General features: G+C 41.8%; 1 protein-coding gene across 9 annotated transcripts in view; it reads right to left on the minus strand.

Moving 5' to 3' along the window:
- Positions 1–23,589, minus strand: part of PTPRM (protein tyrosine phosphatase receptor type M) — a 1,024,381-nt gene that overhangs the window by 320,024 nt on the left and 680,768 nt on the right. For all 9 annotated transcript variants that reach the window (XM_069731071.1, XM_069731069.1, XM_069731074.1 and 6 more), the window contains exons 12-13: positions 6,513–6,786; positions 2,820–2,856 (exon numbers count right to left, since the gene is read on the minus strand). In XM_069731071.1, coding sequence (XP_069587172.1) covers positions 2,820–2,856; positions 6,513–6,786 — 311 coding nt within the window. The remainder of the gene's footprint in view (positions 1–2,819; positions 2,857–6,512; positions 6,787–23,589) is intronic.

A 23,589-nucleotide genomic window follows, 5' to 3' on the forward strand; every position in this document is an offset into this window, starting at 1 on the left:
CTTATCGATTTGGACTGGACCACCCCTTTAAAATTGAAAAAATGTAGAAGAAAAAAAGTATAGGTTAGGCAGCAAATGTACTGTGTTTTAGAGAATTTTTGCCCACACTATTACGGGGTTACCGCGGCAGTGTGGAACTAAAACACTGCAGCGTTTGATTGCTCCTACTCCGCCACCGAGAAGAAGCACTTCTCCGTCATATTAAATGTGTTTATTTTTTCCTGGCAGAACAGGGTTAATCAGCCATTTTGGAATTCCCTGTGCTCGCAGCTGTGCTCGGTTAGCCAGTCCTTTTCTCTGTATAATCTGGGCTCTGCTACTAATCCTCGTCAGAGCTAGCTTTATTGCTACATGACTAATGGAGGGAAAGGAGTTAGGTAAGAGAAGGAGAGTTGGAGGAGTTATTAGTGACTGTTGCTTGGTTTGTCTGCATGGTAATTCCTTATCCTTCTCTATTTTCTTTTTTCCCCTTCCAGCATACTCCAGTGGATTCCTCTGTAATATGTGAGTCAATATTTTGTATGCCTGGAGTTTTCCGTTAACCTTTGTTTGTGTGGTCTTGTTTGTTGGGTTGGTGTACTACGGTGCACAGCAGCGCCTCCTCCTCCCTGGGTGGGGGAAGAGAACAGACAGAGGGCTAACTCAGGAGATAAGGAGATAAGGCAAGGACAGAGGCCCCCGGCATCTTCACCATCTGAAGTATCCCGGGAAGCACGGCGAGCTAGGGCGCCCCCTAGTGTTAGGAATAGGAAAGGAGCCCCTGGTCATGGGTCACCTGACAGCTGTGTCGTGACAATACCTTTACAGTTTTAAAACTAAAACTGTTTGGATTGAAATCATAAAAAATGGCATTTATATTTAATACGTCAATATTTTAGGGCAAAATAGTGGTGTACAAGTATGTTAGGAAATGGCATTGAGAAAACAAGTGCAGCTAACACGTCTAGTGAATTTGCTATATTCATCATTCCCTGAGCTGTATTTTTATACATTTAGCATCATAGAGAATTTTTTTCATTTAATTTTAATATTCTCTATGACTTGCAGTATAAGGCCATACCCCAACATAGAGTAAATGCTATTATACCATATCAGGAACACAGATGGTAAACTGTGATCCAAGAAGTGCCACTAAGATATATTTAAAAATAAAATACTTTTATTTAACTCTTAAAATACAAACACACATATATAAACACGAAAGGTGCCTCAAAAACAACCTATATTGCGGTCAGCAAGAGCAGGGTACTATTGTAATGGAGCAAGGTAAGTACACTGGGAGTGTGATAAATAAAACATACGTCATGCCTATAATACCCTGGAATACAGCCACTGAATAATATTATGACATATCAAGAACAGTCAGTTAGATAAAGGGCATGTTGAGCAATCATAACACACTACTCCAGGCACTGCTGGAGGCTTGGCTATAACCACCGCCGCATCACTAATGCTTCCAATCTATGCCAAAAACTATAGCATTGTAAGCGGTGCGCCCCGTCCCCCACACATATTACGTGCTCCGTGCCTTCTCCTAATGTGCTCTGCCCAGTGGCGTGCTGTGTCCGCAAACCCCGATGCGTGTTTCGCGTGATGCTTCTTCCATCACGCGAAACGCGCGTCGGGGTTTGTGGACACAGCACGCCACTGGGCAGAGCACATTAGGAGAAGGCATGGAGCACGTAATATGTGTGGGGGACGGGGCGCACCGCTTACAATGCTATAGTTTTTGGCATAGATTGGAAGCATTAGTGATGCGGCGGTGGTTATAGCCAAACCTCCAGCAGTGCCTGGAGGCTTGGCGTTATGATTGGTCAACATGCCCTTTATCTAACTGACTGTTCTTGATATGTCATAATATTATTCAGTGGCTGTATTCCAGGGTATTATAGGCATGACGTATGTTTTATTTATCACACTCCCAGTGTACTTACCTTGCTCCATTACAATAGTACCCTGCTCTTGCTGACCGCAATATAGGTTGTTTTTGAGGCACCTTTCGTGTTTATATATGTGTGTTTGTATTTTAAAAGTTAAATAAAAGTATTTTGTTTTTAAATATATCTTAGTGGCACTTCTTGGATCACAGTTTACCATCTGTGTTCCTGATATGGTATAATAGTTATATGAAGTGTTGCCCACTCCCCTTTTTGGGGTTATGGGATTGGGCGTTGTGCTCACATAGAGTAAATGCTGCATTGTTTCTACTGCCTTTATTTTGTCTGAGCAAAGTGGATGTGATTCCATGAAAACTCCTGCCTTGTGTGCGTGTAAAGAAGTTTCTGGTGTATTTTCCTCTATAGGTTTTTGTGGGAAGCCTTAAAAACCACACGTAAAAAAACAGATGCATTTTTTAAGTGCAAAATCAAAACTTTTCTGTACTAAAAAATGCATTAAAAACCTCTGCTTCAAATCTGCACCACAACCATATAAAATAAAGAGGAAAACACACAAAAAAATGTAGCAAAACCACGATAATAAAAGATTGTTAAATATATTGGTGTGGACATATGCACAAAACATACGAATGAAAAGCAGCAGAAAAAAATTGCGGTATTTACGCTACGTGTGAACATGGCCTAAGAGCGCCGAAGGTGCTTATGATTCAATGTAAAATTATTGTGATGTTGAGAATTTACATTGATGTAAGGATGATGTCTACTAATTTTATTTTTGATTTCTAAAAAATATATATTAGCTAGACAGTGTAAAATATAATCGCTAGATGGTCTAATGCCCCATTAAAAATTATTACATGCATTCTCAGAATAAAGCCTACGGTATTCAGCAATATGTAACAGCGCTAGATTCTGACTTACCTTTTGTGGCTATCCTCACGCAGTCAATTTTAGTTTCCTGTCACAAAAGGAAAAAATAAAATGTTTTGGGTTTCTGAAGATGTACGGTATTTACCTTACCAGAAAAAAAAATAGTTATCTATTTTATGAACAGTATTCTATGTAGCATTAGCTTGGGAAGAATAAAAGAGGCCTCACTTACCATTTGGACCATGTATTTATTAGAAGTATGGTCTCTTTTGTTGTGATGTGTTTTGGATTTTATGGCCTTTCAGTGAATTATTACAGGAAAGTGCCTAATATATTAGGAAACAACATCACTAGGCAAAAATACATATTTATTTTTACAAATAAATGGAAGTATCTCAACTGAATTTTTCTTAAACGGGAATGATAAGGGAATATTTTAATCTGACCAAACCATAGCTGATGCTGCTTGATTGCACAATTTTTGAACATGCATACTGGAAATTTAGCACGTCTGGGGACATTAAAGGGAGCCTGTCACCAGGTTTTTCCCATATGAGATAAGGCTAGTACCCGTTGGCCCTCATATACAAAATTCTAAAATGTTGTATGTAAGCCCCCAATCCGGCCTGCAAGAAAAGAAGAAGACATTTATTATACGTACCTACAGGGCAGTTTGGTCTGATGGGTGTCACTGGTCTTGTTCTCGTGCCTCCTAACTCATTGCTGTCGCCATCCTTCTTCCCTGCTTCGTGAGGATGATGGGTTCTACGTCATCCATACAGTGTTCCCCATCACGCTCCTGCACAGGCGTACTTCTATATGCCCTGTCGAGGACAGAGAAATGTACTGCAGTGCTCATGCGCAGGAAAAGGCCAAGGAGCATCGGCGCATGCGCACTACAGTACTTTACTCTGCCCTTGACACAGCATAGAGAAGTACACCTGCGCAGGGGCACGATAACGGGGAACACTGTGAGATGACTTAGATGCATGATTCACACAAAGCAGGGAAGGAGGATGGTGATCACTTGAAGAGATGAGGTGCCGGATTTATACTAGTGACGGCCATGAAACCAGACAACCCAGTAGGGAAGTATAATAAAAAGTTTTTTACTTGTCTTGCAGGCCAGATCAGGGGCATATATACAGCACATTAGAATGCTGAATATGAGGGCTTACAGGTACTTGCCTTACCTCATAAGGGAAAAACCTGGTGACAGGATCCTTTTAAGCTGATTTCAACTGTCCTTATCAGGGCAATTACTAAGCATTCATAGGTTTACACTAGGGATTAAATAGAACTAGTCTAGCACATTAAACATATCTCTGATAAAACTAAGGGTTAACCCTAAATGGAATCTCTCATCAATTTTTTTATGCCCATCTGAGAGTGGCCTAATGTAGAGACCCTGATTACAGCGATGTGTCATTTACTGTCATTTTTGCTGTGGTTTTGAAAAAATAAATACTGTTTTATCTGCTGCAGCTCTGCCAGTTTTCTCAATGCTGAGAACTGTAAATACCCCTGTCTGCAAAACTGACTACAAAACTGATAGTTTTCTGTCCACACTGTACATAGGCAGACAACTTCATATCATTGGTGATGGAGATGGGATAGACAAAGCTCGTGAGTATCAAGGACTACATTGCTGCAGGTTTGCTAGTCCTCTCAGTAATAACCTCCTACTTATAAAACAGCAAGCTAGAGCAAGCAATCCAGTCAGTGACATATTGCTTGAATTAGGGTATCTGCCCTACATCATGCTGCTCTTAGATGGGATATAAAATCCCTGCTGACAGAGTCTCTTTACTTACCAATTCCCAGAATAAGAATTTAACACAGTCAACGTTTACTAACATACCGCAAAACTTTCTATTTAACTCCTCCCTCCTTCTGCCATTTTCTAGTTTGTCTCCTTCCTTTCTTCGATGAACTTTATTCGCTCTCATACCCATAAGATGGCATGCTTTTTGCAGGACAAGTTTTATTTCTGAATTACATCATTCATTTTACCACACAATGTATTGGAAAATGGGAATACATTGAGATGAAACACAATTCCATTATTTTCTTTTTCGTTTTTTGAGGTTTTGTTTTTAAAGCATATATTGTGTGGTAAAAATGACCTAGCAACATACGGTAATTCTTCAGGTCGTTACAATTACTTATATAGGTTTAATATGAAAAAAAAATTGATTAAATTAAGATTATTTTTAAATTTTAATTAAGAATGTTTTAGTTTCTTTTTCTTGCATTTTCAGGGGTAGGAATGGCGACCACAAAAATGACAATTTTGGCATTTAGATTTTTTTTACTAAATGACATTTAACATATGAGTTGAGCATTTTGACATCTTGATAGATTGGGCTTTCATAGATATAGGTATACTGGAAATATTTTTTAATGTCTCTATTTTTAAAACAAAGAAAAATGGTTTCTTATAAAGCCCTGCCTACAGGTGTACAAACATAGCAGTTATAGCTGCACAAGGCAGGTTGACAAAGAAACCTTGTGGATGGCTGCCCAAAATAGTGTCCCCATGATCATGTGCACCCCTATGATCAAATATGCTGTTAGAGAGGGTTAAACGCTAAACAGCAGCAATTGGCTCTAGCTCTGTTCACTGCTGTCACAGACAAGTGCTGTTTGTGTGACATCACCAGAGTATTGTGCTCGCTCACATCCTGAGCTTGCTCTATATGCCTGTACCCAATATGAATTGTACATTAATTAATAATTGAGGAAAATTATTGTCATTGTGCACAGAATGTCTTACATAACCAAACCTACTTCCATCTCCACGACTTTACTTGAGCTGCACAAACTCTGGAATGCGCTACCTTGGACTTTCAAGATAATTCTCAACATTCATAGCTTTAGGCATACCGTACAAAGACATCTTTCTAGGTAGTCCCAACACATTTCCTAATTAATAACGTCTCCATTCCCCCCCTCCATATTATTCTTCAGCATTTAACCTGGTCATCAATCAGTATCCCTGATACTCTATGACTTAATTGCATGTCATATTCAGTATAAATGATTGGGAGAGATGTCACTCCTGTGCTGCTGCTGATGAATCCACAATGGATTCCAACAAATAATAGCTTATTCATAAAACAGGTTTACAGGGTCAACGCGTTTCGAGGTTGTGCAGAACCTCTTCATTCCTGATGAAGGGGTCCTGCGCGACCTAGAAAAGCATTGACCCTGTAAACCTGTTTTATGAATAAACTTTTATCCGTTGGAAACCATTGTGGATTCATCAGCGGCAGCGCAGGAGTGACATCTTCCTCCCGATCGTTTCGCAATGTTTCGTCCTTCTAGTAACTGATTTTCTTGCAGGAGCTGATATTTTTCTCATGCCAGTTACATGTTGCTCTGTAGCAACTATATACGGTGAGTGGATCCCTTTCCTTGCCACCTTTTTGTTACCAGTGAAGACCCTATTGCGCTTTCTTTCCCAGTTTTGTTGTTTGCATATTTCGGTATACCCACACTATCCCGTCAGCTAGGGGATAACTGGCTGATGTCTGGCAGCTTTGCTCTATTCACTCATTCACTCTATTCAGGACAGGGCTACAGTGCCTGATTCTTGGGGTTCTACAGTCCTCATCATGGGATTGCTGGAAGTCGCTCATTGATAGGGTCTGACTTGTATTTTGGGTATAACCCTTTAAGCTTTTCTTTCTGGAAACCTGACAGTGAGGTGAAGAAATCCTGCACCATCCACACCATTCTTACCCCATTGGCTCTGCTGGCAGCTTGATAGTAGATACTGTAGCTTTTCTGCGGCAGAAGTGGAGCGTTCCAGAACCCATTATATGTTTTATTGTCACCGACTGTGAAGATAATGGGAGTCGACAAAAGATTTGGAGGAAGGTCTGCAGCAAAGTAGTACTGTGAATTCAGCAATGAAGCGTTCAAGTAATGTATGGGAACTGGAAAGCATTTTAGCATTTCTGACGTCTTTCTGACTCGGCGAGATTTCTTTTCTTCAACAATAATGTGGTAAACACTGCAAGAAAAAAACAACCTGTTTATTATGAGGAAACTAAAATAATTCAAGCTTTTGCTAGATTATAATCAGCCTAAAAGAGAAAAGACTAACTATATGCTTCAGTATTATTTGTCACATTATTTTTTTGGAACAACAATAGTGAGCAGAAACCTATGAGACAAAGCACATGAAAGTTCCTCTAGAAAATGAACATAAGATGAAGGTACACTCATTGAGGGAACAAAAGACTCGTAGGGATTATACAACTTTTTAAACGTTTTTAAAATCTGCTGAAAATGTTAGAAACAAATACAATAAAACACCCAACCCTTCATCCATTGTGATCACTACAGAGGTTCCAGTGGTCATCCCAATCCTCATTTACAAGTAGCTGGCATATGACTGCTGCGGCCGGTGGTCATGTGCAATACTCCTGGCATCATGGCTCCCAAAGCTGAATGGTGATACGAGCAGTATGGCATGCTGCAGCCACTGATTGACTGCAGAGGTCACATGATGACTACTCTTATACGTAACAGGAGAAAATGAAAAAGAGGTAAGTATTGTTTCATTTTCTAACATTTTCTGTGCTCATTTGGTGACCAATGTAAATAATAGTGAAAATCACATTTATTTTTCAAATTGGTTTTGGAGGACTAGTCTAGTTATAGATTACTGAGATCCAACCTTGTTATCACACTTACCTTTGTGGACTGGAATTCATAGGTTTTAAGTTAACTGTTGTCCATGGTGCTGAAATATCCACTTGTTGATATACATGTAATCATAAGGTTTTGGGAGACTTCTCTATCTCAATATTTTTTTATAATGATTTTTATTATTGGGACAGATAAGTCTCCCAAAATCTCCGACAACAAAATGATCACTTTATATTAGAACAACAAATAAAATGCAGCATAAAAACATGGCCACATAGTTCTTATAATAAATACTCTTACTGTGCTCATAAAAAATACACTAGAGTTGAGAAAATTGATTTAATACTATCCAAATTCGAGTCAAATTTCATGAAACTCGCAGGTCCCGGTGAATTTGAATTAAATTTGTGTGAAGTTTATGATAAAATATAACTTTTATTTAATACTCATAAAAAGAAAAGAAAAAAAGAAAGTGCCAAACACAATTGTGCTAAAAAGGTGCTAGGTGCAAACAAACAAACAAACAAACAAACAAACAAACAAACACAGGATACGCTTAAAAGATGTCACCGCCAGAGAATTATAACCGCTACAGTATTGTTCTTCAGTTATTAGTATACTCCAATACCACACTCCTGGATAACTCACTACACAATTAACAGGGTCCGCAGCCCTAGTTTTCACAGATATAATATATCCATTGTGTATTCATGTAAGCACAAACAGGTCAAAAAAACTTTATATCATAGCAGGTATGACCGAATCAAGTGGGGGTAAATCCTCAACCAACACTTCTAAACAGTGGTCATAATCCTTTTGTTGACCTTAATGGCGGCGGCAATATTATTAATAATAATAATCTTTATTTTTATATAACGCTAACATATTCCGCAGCGCTTTATATTTTTTGCACACATTATCATCACTGTCCCTGTTGGGGCTCACAATCTAATTTCCCTATCAGTATGTCTTTGGAATGTGGGAGGAAACCGGAGTGCCCGGAGGAAACCCACGCAAACACGGAGAGAACATACAAACTCTTTGCAGATGTTGTCCTTGGTGGGGCTCGAACCCAGGACTCCAGCGCTGCAAGGCTGCAGTGCTAACCACTGCACCACCGTTCAATAACAGCATGCTCATACAGAGAAAAAAACACTTCTCAAATTGGCATATGGCAACCGTGCAGCCAAAAGTAAACCTAGGTACTCCTTTTGTCCTCAGATCCTAAAGGGTACATATCTTAATACCTGCTGTCACGTGCATATTTAGAAAGAAACATTCCATCATTTTATACTCATCTGCCTTCTACCGATCATCTGCCTGATCCGGTGTGGCCTGAGTCAGAAAATGGACCTTCTTAGCGGTTTATCTTTAGAAACTGTGTCCGCATTCTCCCTTACAGGTCCATCTCAATGAATGGTGCCTCCCAACGCGTTTCATACTTATCCGAATCATCAGGGGATAGTGTCACATTCATGAGTCACAAGTGAGCATTGCTCACTAAATTATGCCCTGATTGATAAACTTAGGAACCTGCTGTTTTGCTAAGGAAATACTTGGTTCTTATACCATTCAGAGTCTAGCTGCTATTTGTCAATTTGTGTGAATTATCAAAAAAAAGGCTACTGCCTTTTTCAGCATTGTAGAAGACTACATCTATCACATAAGGTTGATATGACCTAAGGCATGACAGGATTTCCCATAATGCCTTGCAGCCATCACATCACATGGTACAGAGAAGCTAATCAGATGAACCATATCTGAGTTTACAAATCTTTCATGTTATTTGTTCTTTTAACTGCAAGCAGATGGGATTAAGTCTGGGTTCTGAAACTTTTACCGATCACTCAAACGTTGCGAGAAGTGCACAGCTGACAAGACCCAAGGGAGGGTCTGTATAGGGACATTACTAGTGGGATAGACCACTCGTGGGTGCTCTCCTCATCAGGATGGGAGACATGCTTGAGGCACTACAGTTAGACTAGGGTACCTGTTTGTCCATGCCCCCTCCTGAGCATATGGATGGCTGCTTAACACTCAACTGCTGATGTGGAGTTTTTGTCACTCAACTGGTGATGTGGGGTTTCCTATATACATATATATATATATATATATATATATATATATATATATATATATATATATATATATATATATATCCCAGTGTTTAGAAATATCTTATTTTCAAAGAAAATGCAAAGATCACGTTTGTTTTAATCATTTTCTTATTGGCGAATGATTACACATGAGTATTAACAAATTTTTGAAACCCACAAGTATCGGAAAATGTAATACTTTGATAAAAATAAAGAAGTTTTCAAAATTTGAAAATTAGTAAAAAAGAATTACATGAGTGGTGATGTGGGTTCAGCAAGGCAAAGACAGCACTTAGCGACAGCTAGCTCTGTTATGTGTGGCCAGGAGAGGCCTTGACGACATCCTGTTGACAAGGAAATGGATGGAAGCTTGTGAGACACGTATCCTCATACCAGCATTTTTCAATGAATGGCAGCCGAACAAAAATTCCCTGGGGTGTGGCAAACCCCACCTCACCAACTGAGGGTTAAGAAGAATACAAGTGGTGAGACTGTACAGTTTTTATTAATGCGATGGTTCACTGTTCCCTCTAGACATATAAACTAGTGGTGACTGCAATCTCTGTAATTTCTATTGATAGGTTGTTTTTTTTTTTTAATTTCTTAATTTATTAAAAGCTTCAAAGATGTACATTGCTATACAAACAGGTGCACATGCACAGGTGATATATTGAAAACAAGTATTGATCTAATTCAGGAACACATGACAACAATGTAGATACAAACTATGAAAAATAGCCACATCATTTTTGACAAAATTATGCCTCTCATAGAAAAATGCTCTTCTCTTCTTGCAAATCACAACATCCAACAAAATAATAGCAAACATTAAATCAGCAGCTTCATTTTAACTGATTAGGAAATAGGAGCCAAACTTTAGCAGAGACCTGACAGAACATTACAAATGCAGTAAGTCTCCAGGAAATTATTTCAGGTGAAAAGTAATTATCTCAGGTACTCGAACAGGGGAAAAGTAATTATCCGAGGTACTCCAACAGGAATAAAATAAATATAAATTGAAAAAAGAGGTTAGGAAACGCATTAAATCATGTAATGTATGTTCCAAATGAACATTTAATCAGGTTCCGTATTAGGAGAGAAATTGTTCTCCTTGGACAAGAAACACTTTAACATTTCAGACGTATGTGATGAAGCGCTGTCCTTATTTTGTTACAATAGACCTGTAAAACAAGAACTTAAAGAGACTGTCTTCCCCAGGCCAAATACTTAGCTTCCTTCCAGCTCAGGCCTCCATACTGAACTGAATGCACTTGCACTTTATAAGTTGGTTATACGGATTCCACCGAGCAGGAATAAACGACGGCCGTTTCACGCTATGCCAAGGGACATAGGGTCCAAGGGACCCGTAGAAGCGCTGGCATAGCGCAAAACGGCCGTCGTTTATACCTGCTCACACTAACTCCTATCCTCACTCTCACGTCCATGAATTTTTTAATGAAGATTCAATAAAGCAAGGAATTTTAGATCGGTGAGTGCCTTTTTGCTTTCTTCTCACATAAGTCTACTTTGTACATGCTGAACTACTGTGCCTAGTGTTAACGCTCTACTTCTGTCCTTCATGCTTGAATTTTTATCATAATTTTATGCCCATCTGAGAATAACAGAGACCCTGATTCCAGCAATGAATCACTTACTGGTCTGCTTGCTGCAGTTTTGATAGAATCACAGTTTTTCTCTGCTGCAGATCTAGCAGTTCTCTGAATGCTGCGCTCAGTATAACCCCGCCCACACCACTGTGCCTACTTTGTGTGCACACTGTGTAGACACCAAAATCTGCCAATCAGCGGTGAGGGTCAGGGTATCTGCCCCTACATTATTCTACTCTGAGATTGGTTAACAAAATGGCAAAAACTTTGTGACAGATTCCCTTTAAAAGTCTAAGAACAATTTTTCTGATCATATAAAAGGCACTGTTACTATTCTATTACTAACTTCACTTAATTGATACTCCCATCTAGCTAACCACTGCCTGGCTTTACTGGTTCAAAAAACAAACTATGTCATCATTGCTTATGGATCACCCCCATGTAAGGGCAATGGGGTACTCGGTACCGGGTCCTTCAATTCCCTCAGCGAGGATGTCACGGTGGCCCGACCCGGACCGTGGCCCTATGAGGCAGAGTCAGTAGATAACGGTAGTGTTCGTGACGCCACCTGTGGTATTCGGTCAGGGTGACCAACGCTGCTTAGGGATCCACTGGGGTGATGTTATGGCAGCTAGATGGTATACCTTCCCACAGGTGAAGTATTTCCCCAGGGCTTCCCAGAAGTGTAGGTGGTAATGGTGGTTGATGTAAGGCGCGGCAAATAACGAGGACACAATGGGTGCAGTCTCTTTACCTTTACTGAAGGCTTCAGCATCCACAGTCCAGAGTGCCGGATGACAGGGTAGGCAGGGTCCGGCCGGTCTGATGGCAATTCCAGAGTCCCCTTATCCAGGTGGAAATCAGTAGCCTTCCCCTTGCGCACAGTAACGTAGTACGTCCTTACTTGCATTAGCTACCATAAGGTCCTCACTGTTGTTACTTCTCTCTCTCTGTCCCCCAGATGGAAAGGACAAACCCTTATGACGGTGGTGGCCTGAGGCTATTTTATAGGGACCCTAGTGATGCCCCTCCTCCGCTATTGCCACCGTGTCTGCTTAGGTGTTTAGGTCGGACAGCCAACTTGGAATCGACTGCCCTGACGGTCTCTGAAGTAAAGCTATTACTCCCTCGGTAGTCCGGCCACCAGATTTGCCATTCAGATGGAGGCAGCCTGCGTCGAGCTGTTCTCCCACTGATGTTTCACTCCTGTTGCTGTGACTTCTTTTCTCACTCACTACAGCACAATTCCTTTCTTAGGATGCTGCCGCATTGGTTGCAGGCACAGCTCCGTGTCCTTCTTTCCTTCCTCCTCAGAGTTCAGTCTGGATCTGACCAGGGATCACCCCAGCCAGCTCGACCTGGAGACCTTTTCTCGTCGGCCCCCAGCCAGGAGCTCTCTCTCCTACGACTCCCTCTGACTGACTAACTTCCTAACCAACCCACCAGTTTTACCCTATGTGAGGAGTGGCCTAGTGAACAGAACCCTTAGCTCCCCCTGGTGGACCAGCGTGTGAAGTGTGTGTGTGGCTGTGATACCTGGCAGGGTGAACTCCTTTGGTGCTATCAGACGTAACATCTCTCCCCCTGGTGGAAGAACGACATTACTGCAACGACCAGGACTCTGGGGCGCTGTACTTACATAGCACTAGCATATTGCATAGGGCTGTACAGAGACTGTGATCCCCTAATGTGGGGGGAATTCATCATGACTGGTGTTCTAAATGCCATTCTTAATCCAGAGTGCACTGGAGTGAGATGTGCTAAGATCACTGAGGCACAAGACTCTTATAAGGGGTTGTCCACTACCTGGACTACCGCTTCTCAATAACTCTGTTTCCCCTTATAAAATAATAAAGCCTATTCTCACTTTTGCTGCTGATGCCATGGCAATGGCTCTGACTGGGATCACATGACACTTTTATGTCATGTAATCCCCGCAGCCAATCATTGGTGGCTTCACTCTCCCTGCCTGGAGACAAATCACATATATCCAGGGGAAGTGAGAGAGGCGGCAGTTCTCAATTTATGTATATGATTTGTCCGTAAAAGCGAAGAGTGAAGCCAGCGCTGATAGGCTGCAGGGATCACCTGACGTGAAAATGTTATGCGATCCCCAAGAGAGCCAGTGCTGACACCACTATCATACAGGTTCTTCTTATGTTTTTTTTACTGAATTCAGTAGCAGTTTAACAGGACCAGGATAAAGAAAGATCAATATACCCAAAATTATAAAATGCAGAAAATATATAAAATATTATTAGCGGATATTAATTAAAAAAAAAAACAAATATACAAAATCTATACATTGTGCATCATTCAAATGATATCCTGTTTTACTAAATAAATGAATATGTAAAAGATGGCAGCTATAGTCATGGTCTGTAGCAGGCTTGGACTGGCCCACAGGAGAATCCTCTGGTAGGCCCCTGTGAAGGAGTACTAATGAGCAGTGATTATACACTTGATTCACAATTTGCAGAAAAAGGTATAATCTAATCATTCATTAAACAAGCTACCTAAATATTACATAGAAGCAAAAGTAAATTTATGTGCTAGGGTCAGGCTATTTTTGCATGTAGCTAAGCAGTGGGCCCCAAGAATCAATGTTACCGATGGGCCTTTGCCAATCCAGTTCGACACTGGTCTGTAGTGTATTTTTATAACCTAAGATAATAACTATTCAAATACCTGCTAGGCTTTAGGGTCTTAGGAGACGTGCAACAACGTCTGAAAAAGAAGCTGTCTTGTGTGCCAAATCTTTTGTCTAATATGAAAAAATCTGAAATGTATATACTTGCATTGTAAACATAGGTACCTTGCAGCTGGTTCCAGGGCACAACTTTGCTAGGAATATTAATTTGCGCACCACCCTTAGGTGTTCTTTCATGAAGGATCTAAATTTGATTTCAAGAAAATGACATTTTAGGTTCTGCAGCAACTCTTAAGTGGTGCCCGAAAGTATATGATATAGAACATTAAGGTCAGCAAGAAGAGCAAAATGTTTTGCATGTTAAATAAGTAACACATGCATTTAGGACATGGAAATGTGGGTGAATATTCAATGTATCTCCTAACCTTGTTTGACACTTCAAATAAATGAAAATATTATTTGAAAAAAAAAGCAGAAGAGGAGTACTATAAACACTGTATAAGCTGGTCGGTCCCCCAGTGCAGCGGACACCAGGTTTATTAGTGCGGCATACGGTACATAAAGTTAATAATGTACCGCTGGATAACAAAAACATCATGCTGCAGTTGGAGCAGTGTGACGCCTGCTGCACCTGGTTCGCAGCATACATACCTCTGACGGTGCGCCGCACCTGGTTCGCAGCATACTTACCTCTTCCGGCGCGCTTCTCCCGCTGCTGCTGCTCCGGCTGGGTCTTCTGCTGGCTCCCGGCGCGCTTGTCCGGCCCAGTGCGTCCCCGGTGTGTCTGTGCGCCGCCCGGCCTCCCGACTTCTGGTCTCCTTGCTGGCTTCTGGTTCCCAGCGGTAGTGCGTGCGCACTCCTCCCTCCGGCTCCAGCGGCGCACGCGCACTCCCTCTGCTTGACCTTCGTTCGTTCCGCTCCTCCTTTCCATGATGCTGCTGGTTTCCTGACCCGGAAGTTCTACTGACACTTCCTTTATCAGGTAGCCTCTCCCTCTGTCCTTTGCCTGTTTGTCATTTGTCCTCACGTGACCCAAGTCCCTCTGTTCTTTGTTTCTCTCCAGTGCGATACTCTGTCCGTCTTGTGTCTACGCCTTACCCTGTCAGTCCTGGTCATCCGCCATATCCTGCTTGTCCAGTGTCTCCGCTATATCCAGTCTGTCTGCCATATCCTGCCCATCCTGTGTTTCCGACATATCCAGTCTGTCCACCATATCCTGCCCGTCCTGTGTCTCCGCCATACCCTGTCTGTCCTGGGCGTCCACCATATCCAGTTCACTCTGTGTTTCAGTCACTGTCACTCTGTCCTGTGTCTCTGCCTTAGCCACTTCTGCGTCTTTTCTCTCCTACATCCTGTTCCCCGGTATCAGCTTCTGCGGCAATAGTCTCCATTGGGCCTGCCCCTAATGCACCCTGTATTGGGGGTGGTCCACCAGGCCAGCTCACCCTTGGGAGGTTCGTTGTCGTGATTCTGCGGGTTCACTTTTAGGAGATCCATAAGATCTGACAAGCGGTTTCCTCCGCTTTTCCTGTTACTTAAAGAGAATCTGTCACCAAGTTTTTGCCACCTAATCTGAGAGCACTATCATGTAGAGCCAGAGATCCTGATTCCAGCTATGTGTCAGTTACTGGGCTGCTTGCTGTACTTTTGATAGCAGGAAATTATCACTGGAAGACTAGTAAACCCTTTGTCATGTTGTCCTCCATATTCATGAGCTCTGTAAACCTCTCCCCACCACTGATTGGCAACTTCCCGCCTTTACACAAAAACCTGCCAATCAGTGGTGTGGGCGGGGTTATACAGAGCTCAGCATTCAGAGAACTGCTAGATCTACAGCTGTGAAAACAGGGATTTTATCAAAACTGTAGCAACCAATAAATTAAGTGCTAAATCACTGGAATCGGGGTCTCTGTCAATACACCATGCTGCTCTGGAAGCCATTAAAGAGATTATACTGGTTAGAAAAGAACATGGTTGCTTATTTCTGCTCCATTCTGATCACTCCACCAGCTGGTTTATAGGAATAGCTGACTAAATTCCCCAATGTAGGAATTCAGGTGAATTACTACAACTAACTCTATGAAACGTTTGATTCCGCTTGGACCCCTTTCCATGGAAGTCTGTCTTTTCTGCCAGGCACATTAGCATAGTCTGCCATTACAAAGTTGGGCAAAACCGTCTGCTGGACAATACATGATAGATGATCATTTCATGGCCTTTTGTAAATGCACTAGTCCACTGGCTACAAGGCAGTCAGTTTGATTTTTGATTTTTTTTCTGACAGCTTATCAAAAAATCCTAGACAGCCAATATTTTTTACAGACACATTTGAAAACCATAACAACTGATTAAGATTATAAGTGACACATTTCTACAGCCTGTAATTCTGATATGAACCATTAGTGACAGTCAGCGTAAAATTATAATAATTATAGGTTTTGGGGTTTTTTTTAGAGAGGAAAAAAGTGTCTTATTTTTACTGTCTGTTCAGGAACTTCTGGTTGGCAAACCTTAATTTAAAATAATTTTAAATAAATGGTTTATGGTGTATTCTCCGTGTATGATGCGAGTATGGCACTAGCTGGATGGTAGACAGGCTTGGACTGGCCCATGGTAGAACAGGGGAATCCTCCGGTGGGCCTCTGTGCAAGAGTAGGCCATCACCCTCTTATATGAGCAATACTTGGCACTATATTCTTGAATCACTATGTACAGACAATGGCAGTATCTTATTCATTTAACAATCTACCCAGCTCTTTGTTACATAACTTTGTGATTGATTATAATGTCATATTTGCATGTGGCTGAAAAGTGGGGTCTTGGAGTAGGTTACTGGTGGGCCCTTGGCTCCCCAGTCCGACACTGGTGGTAGGTAGAAGCAGTGTTGTGCAACTGGGACCGGCAGGTATTACAGAGCGCTCTTCTGGGTGCCATAGCTAATTAATTTATATAAAAAAACACCCCAAAATATAAAATAATCCATGATTTAGGCGAATGCTTCATTTTTCTCTATTAGTAAAGTTCCTGACTGCAAAGAGATTTTCCAGCTTGAGAGACAAGGGAACGACAATGAGTTTGATCATTTACTTCACTTGAGATTGATTTCGAAGAATATGCATGAATTCCTGTGAAATGTGGCAGCGCAATTGATTATTTATAACAGGGGAGATTGATTTTCAGGAATACATTTGAATTAATCTTAAAAGTGATCATGTTTTGTTTTTTTTTCACATGAAGAATCAAACAATGCATCTGCATCAGCATTAATAGTAAGCGATATAAACACATTTATCCCAATTGTATCATTGTCAGGCCGGTATAATAAATGCTTTTCTCTGGTTTCCCTGCTCCTCACGCGATTCTCCTAAGAAGGTATCAGCAAGGTCACCATATACCTGACCTCTGGAAGGAAATTGCTGCCTTCTATTTGTCTCCAGATGCATTAAAGAAAAAAGAAAGTTGACTGGAGATATTTCAAACCCAAAATGTCTTTTCATCTTTTCACCACGAGACAAATTAGATTAGCGAGTAACCAGACCTCAAATCTATTTGCTCTTTAATAATTTAAGCACTTAAAGGTCAAGCAGCTCTTTTCTGTTCTCCTTTATCACAGTCCAAGTGCTAATGAAAAATAACTAAATCCCATCGCCTGTCTAATTTCCACCCAGCGCTGGCTACCTGATGTAAATTAACACATGATTACCTCCTGTGCCAGGGCGCTGCTTGAGCAAAATTCTCTATTTTATTGCTACAAAATGAGGACACTGGAGATAATCCGGATCCGTGTTTTTTTATTTAAAAATTAAAAGCCTTTGCACATTGATTAGCTTATTTCAAATTTGCCTGAAACTTTCAACTATCTTACAAAAAGCAAAACAGTGAAAAGTAAATGACGTGATTGTAAATAATTCCTAATTTCCAAATCAGTGATAATATATTGCAAAACACAACTCTGTAATTCAATGCATGAAAATACCCCATTGGCTTCACACAACCCGCAATGCATAAAACGGATGGCTGCACAAACGACAAATGTCGCAATCAAACTGATATCCATAAGCAGAAACCATAATAGTTTCAATCTACAGAAAGATTGTATTGGTTAGTGCAGAGGTCAGTAAGAAGAGTCACTCCCTCTATGTCCCAGAAAGCTGACAACCGCAGATACAAGAGCTGGAGTGCCGCAGGCTGCTGACCTGTGGGTTACTGCATACATGACTTACCGTATATGATCATGTTGGATCAGGCAACCACAATTGCACGTTTTACTGTAGAAGTTCCATGTATCTGTTGCCATTTTGCTCAATTCTTCCAATGCCAGATGACAACAGTGAAGAAAGGAAACAAAATACAGCTCTGGCAAAAATTAAGAGACCACTGCAAAATGTTCAGTTTGTCTGATTTTTCTCTTTATCGGTACATTTTTGAGTAAAATCTAAATTGCTTTTATTCTATAAACTTCTGACAACATGTCTCCGAAGTTCCAAGCAATAAATTTTGTATTTATTTTCTGAAAATGAGAAATGGTCAAAATAACAAAAAAGTATTGCTTGCAGACCTCAAATAATGCAAAAAAGAAAAAAAGTTCATAATCATTTAGAAACAACAATACTAATGTTTTAACTCTGGAAGAGTTCAGAAATCAATATTTTGTGGAATAACCATTATTTTTAATCACAGCTTTCATGCGTCTTGGCATGCTTTCCTTCAGTCTTTCACACTGCTTTTGGGTGACCTTATGCCACCCCTGGTACAAAAATGTAAGCAGTTCTTCTTTGTTTGATGGCTTGTGACTATCCATCTTGCTCTTGATTACATTCCAGAGGTTTTCAATGGGGTTCAGGTCTGGAGATTGGGCTGGCCATTACAGGGATTTGATGTGGTGGTCCTTCATCCACACCGTGATTGACCTAGCTGTGTGACATGATGCATTGTCCTGCTGGGAAAACAGTCCTGAGAGTTGGGGAACATTGCCCGAGCAGAAGGAATCAACTGTTTTTCCAGGATAATCTTGTATACGGCTTGGTTCATACGTCCTTCGCAAAGATTAACCTGCCCAATTCCAGCCTTGCTGAAACATCCCCAGATGTGCAGAAACGCTGCAGACCCGCAAGTGATTTACAGTACAATGTAAATCAATAGAAAAAAAATGCTGTGCTAATGGTGCGGAAAAAATTCTGTGCGGAAACGCTGCAGATTAAAAGAAGGAGCATGTCACTTCTTTTTTGCGGATTTGCAGCGTTTTTGTACCCATTCCATTATAGACATCCGCAGGGGTAAAAAACGCAGTAAATCTGCACAAAATCTGCAGCAAATCCACACAAAAAAAGCGTAAAATCCGCACCTGCGTTTTCTGCCAAGAGATGCAGAATCCGCACCAAAAATTCCTAAGCCTAATCCGCAACGTGTGCACATACAGTAGCCTTATACTGAAATCAAAGGTACGCCGATGCGCTTTAACAACATCCTCTTACACAACAATGCTATTAATAACACAAAATTAAAGAAGCACTTATGTTAATTCTTTATTATTCCCTTAACCTATGTAAATGTTCAAGTAATGTGTTGTCAATGGGTTAATATACTCACCGATTGCCACCTTCTTCAGTATCCAGCGCCGCTTCGCTCCTCTTCTGAGTCATGTGATGGCAATTTAGTCTCTATAAATCCCATTGGGGTCTGTGCGAGAGCTGGAAGTCTCTTTTACAATGTAAGGCTGGTTTCACATTTGCGTTTTTTTTTTTGCGTTTTTGCGGTAAAAAATGCAAAAAAGCATGTGTTTTTTCCCTATATTTAACATTAAAAACGCATGCTTTTTTGCATGCGTTTTGACGCGTTTTTGCAACGCATGTTTTCTCTGCATTCATAGTGTTGCAGAAATGCAACATGTAGTAATTTTTGCGGCTATTTTTTGCATTTCGCGGCAAAAAAACCTATTGATGTCTATGTAAACGCATGCGTTTTTAAGCACATGCGTTTGTTTGCATTAAAAACGCATGCGTTTTTATTTAAAAAAAAACAGAAAACACACTGATATGCCACCCCCCACCATAAAGGTGATAAAGGGATCCTAACCCTAACCCTAAAGGGATCCTAACCCTAACCCTAAAGGGATCCTAACCCTAACCCTAAAGGGATCCGAACCCTATCCCTAACCCTAAAGGGATCCTAACCCTAACCCTAAAGGGATCCTAACCCTAACCCTAAAGGGGTCCGAACCCTATCCCTAACCCTACCCCTAAAGGGATCCTAACCCTAAAGGGATCCTAACCCTAACCCTACCCCTAACCCCTTTAGGGTTAGGGTTAGGATCCCTTTAGGCTTAGGGTTAGGGGTAGGGTTAGGATCCCTTTAGGGTTAAGGTTATGATCCCTACCCCTAACCCTAACTATTTCTGTTTATAGTGGGTTTTTTTACTTTATTTTGATGATTGGCAGCTGTCACACATTTCTCAGCATGCGTCAAAACGCCGCGTTTTTTTCACCACATGCAAAAACGCATGCGTCAAAAAAACGCAGCGTTTACATGCGTTTTTTCACCATGCGTTTTTTTTAAACGCATGCGTTTTAAAACGCAAGTGTGAAACCAGCCTAAGTGTTTGGAGTCTTGCTCTGGCATTCCATAAGATTACCGTATATACTCGAGTATAAGCCGAGATTTTCAGCCCAAATTTTTGGGCTGAAAGTGCCCCCCTCGGCTTATACTCGAGTCACGGTAGCGGTGGGGTCGGCAGGTGAGGGGGAGCGGGCGCTGAGGTATACTTACCTAGTCCCAGCGATCCTCGCGCTGTCCCTGCCGTCCCACGGGCTTCGGCGCTGCAGTTTCTTCCTCTCTTCAGCGGTCACGTGGGACCGCTCATTACAGAAATGAATAAGCGGCTCCACCTCCCATAGGGGCGGAGCCGCTTATTCATTTCTCTAATCAGCGGTGCCGGTGACCGCTAATAGAGAAAGAAGCTGCGGCACCGAAGACAGGAGGGGACAGCGCGAGGATCGCCAGGACTAGGTGAGTATGTTATATTCACCTGTCCTCGTTCCAGCCGCCGGGCGCCGATCCATCTTCCCGGCCGGCGCCTCCATCTTCCCGGCGTCTCTGCTCTCTGACTGTTCAGGCAGAGGGCGCGATGACGCATACAGTGTGCGCGGCGCCCTCTGCCTGATCAGTCAGAGCAGAGACGCCGGGAAGATGGAGGCGCCGGAACGAGACGCCGGGAGCTGCAATCAAGGGAGGTGAGTATGTGTTTTTTTTTCTTTATTGCGGCAGCGGCGGCACAAATTTATGTGGAACATCTATGGGGCACAGTGAACGGTGCAGAGCACCGTATATGGCACAGCACAGCTATGGGGCACAGTGAACGGTGCAGAGCACCGTATATGGCACAGCACAGCTATGGGGCACAGTGAACGGTGCAGAGCACCGTATATGGCACAGCACAGCTATGGGGCACAGTGAACGGTGCAGAGCACCGTATATGGCACAGCACAGCTATGGGGCACAGTGAACGGTGCAGAGCACCGTATATGGCACAGCACAGCTATGTATGGGGCACAGTGAACGGTGCAGAGCACCGTATATGGCACAGCACAGCTATGGGGCACAGTGAACGGTGCAGAGCACCGTATATGGCACAGCTATGGGGCACAGTGAACGGTGCAGAGCACCGTATATGGCACATCTATGGGGCACAATGAACGGTGCAGAGCACTATATGGTTCACACCTATGGGGAAATATGAACGGTGCAGAGCACTATATGGCACAGCTATGGGGAAATAATGATCTATTTTTATTTTTGAAATTCACCGGTAAATGCTGCATTTCCACCCTAGGCTTATACTCGAGTCAATAAGTTTTCCCAGTTTTTTGTGGCAAAATTAGGGGGGTCGGCTTATACTCGGGTCGGCTTATACTCGAGTATATACGGTACATTTTAAAAGCCATTTCTCAGTAGAGGAGCGGAACGGCACTGGATAGCGGAGAAGACAGCAATCAGTGAGTTTATTAACACACTGACTCTACACTACACTAACAGTTACACTGGTTTAGGGAGTAAAAAAAATATGGAGTGCTACTTTAATGACAAAGGTCATTTTTTAACATTAAGAAAACCTAAAATTTGGAAATTACATAATAGCTTAAAGTTATCTTAACAAAGATATAGATATGGCAACTAACCCTAAAAATACCTAACTACCTACCTATGTGTCCTTTACCAGAAAGGCATAAGTTTAAATTTTGGAACTAAAGTTAATTAAATTGACTAGAACTTGTTTGGTTGATACGGACTATCCTTTCATCATAAAAAACCCAGACGGCATATGACTGCTTTTCACTAGTGTCAGTAAATATGATTTATTTCTGTGTGCTTAATTTGAAAGCGCCAATCATAGAGGTCTGTGCCAGCAATTAATCATAAGAGACAAATATTTCACTTTAGGTAAAACTGGTTTATCATTTCCTACCAGACAATTATCTATGCAATACAAATGACTCTGTCCATCTTTGTGATGGACATAGTACTTTTGCTACCAACTTCATGTTTGATTATAACAAGGGTAATTTGACAGATACTATTACAGAACAGTGAAGCGATCACCGTTATAGGGTGCTACTCTTCTGACTGACACCTTCTTAGAGCACTGTGGTTGTTGCCAATACAGGGTTACTGTGGATGATACTACAAGTATTACAGAATATTGTGGCTAGCAATGTGGGTGACACTATGACAGACACTGTGGCTGACATTATCGCGGAGGCACAGGGCTGAGCATGCTTATATAAACACTGTGATCTATTATATGAAGACTATGGGTAGCACCTTAAGGTCTTAGGTTACATACAGATGTAGCATTTCTTAACCTAACACACATATTAAAGTTCAGCAAGATATCGTGATGCTGAAAAGTGTAATTTCACACCTAACAAAACATGTTCAATGGCTTTAAGTGGCTATAAAGGGAACCCAACAGAATATTCAGGCTGCCGCAACAACAGGTAACATGAAACAGATTCTGGCTGCGTTAATGCAGCTGTGAATGTTTTACTCTCAAATGCTGTAGTTTCAAAGGCCAAAGACTAAATGAGTACAATGAATAGCCAAGAGGCCTGGTGGCTTCTCCCCACAACACAACCTGACTGATAGGTCTCCCTGCCTCAACAGAACCTGACTGACAGGTCTCCTTGCCTCAAGGCAACTAGAATTACAGGTCTCCCTGCCTCACCACAACTAGACTGACAGGTATCCCTACCTCAACACAACTAGACTGACAGGTCTCCTTGCCTCAACACAACTAGACTGACAGGTCTCCCTGCCTCAACACAACTAGACTGACAGGTCTCCCTGCCTCAACACAACTAAACTGACAGGTCTCCCTGCCTCAACACAACTAAACTGACAGGTCTCCCTTCCTCAACAGAACTAGACTGACAGGTCTCCCTGCCTCAACACAACCCGACTGACAGGTCTCCTTGCCTCAACACAACCTGACTGACAGGTCTACCTGCCTCAACACAACCTGACTGACAGGTCTCCCTGCCTCAACACAACTAGACTGACAGGTCTCCCTGCCTCAACACAAGTAGACTGACAGGTCTCCCTGCCTCAACGCAACCTGACTGACATGTCTCCCTGCCTCAACACAACTAGACTGACAGGTCTCCCTGCCTCAACACAACTTGACTGACAGGTCTCCCTGCCTCAACACAACTAGACTGACAGGTCTCCCTGCCTCAACACAACCTGACTGACAGGTCTCCGTGCCTCAACACAATCTGACTGACAGGTCTCCCTGCCTCAACACAACCTGACTG

The sequence above is a fragment of the Ranitomeya imitator genome, chromosome 6 (assembly GCF_032444005.1).
Source record: "Ranitomeya imitator isolate aRanImi1 chromosome 6, aRanImi1.pri, whole genome shotgun sequence".
Lineage (NCBI taxonomy): Eukaryota > Metazoa > Chordata > Amphibia > Anura > Dendrobatidae > Ranitomeya > Ranitomeya imitator.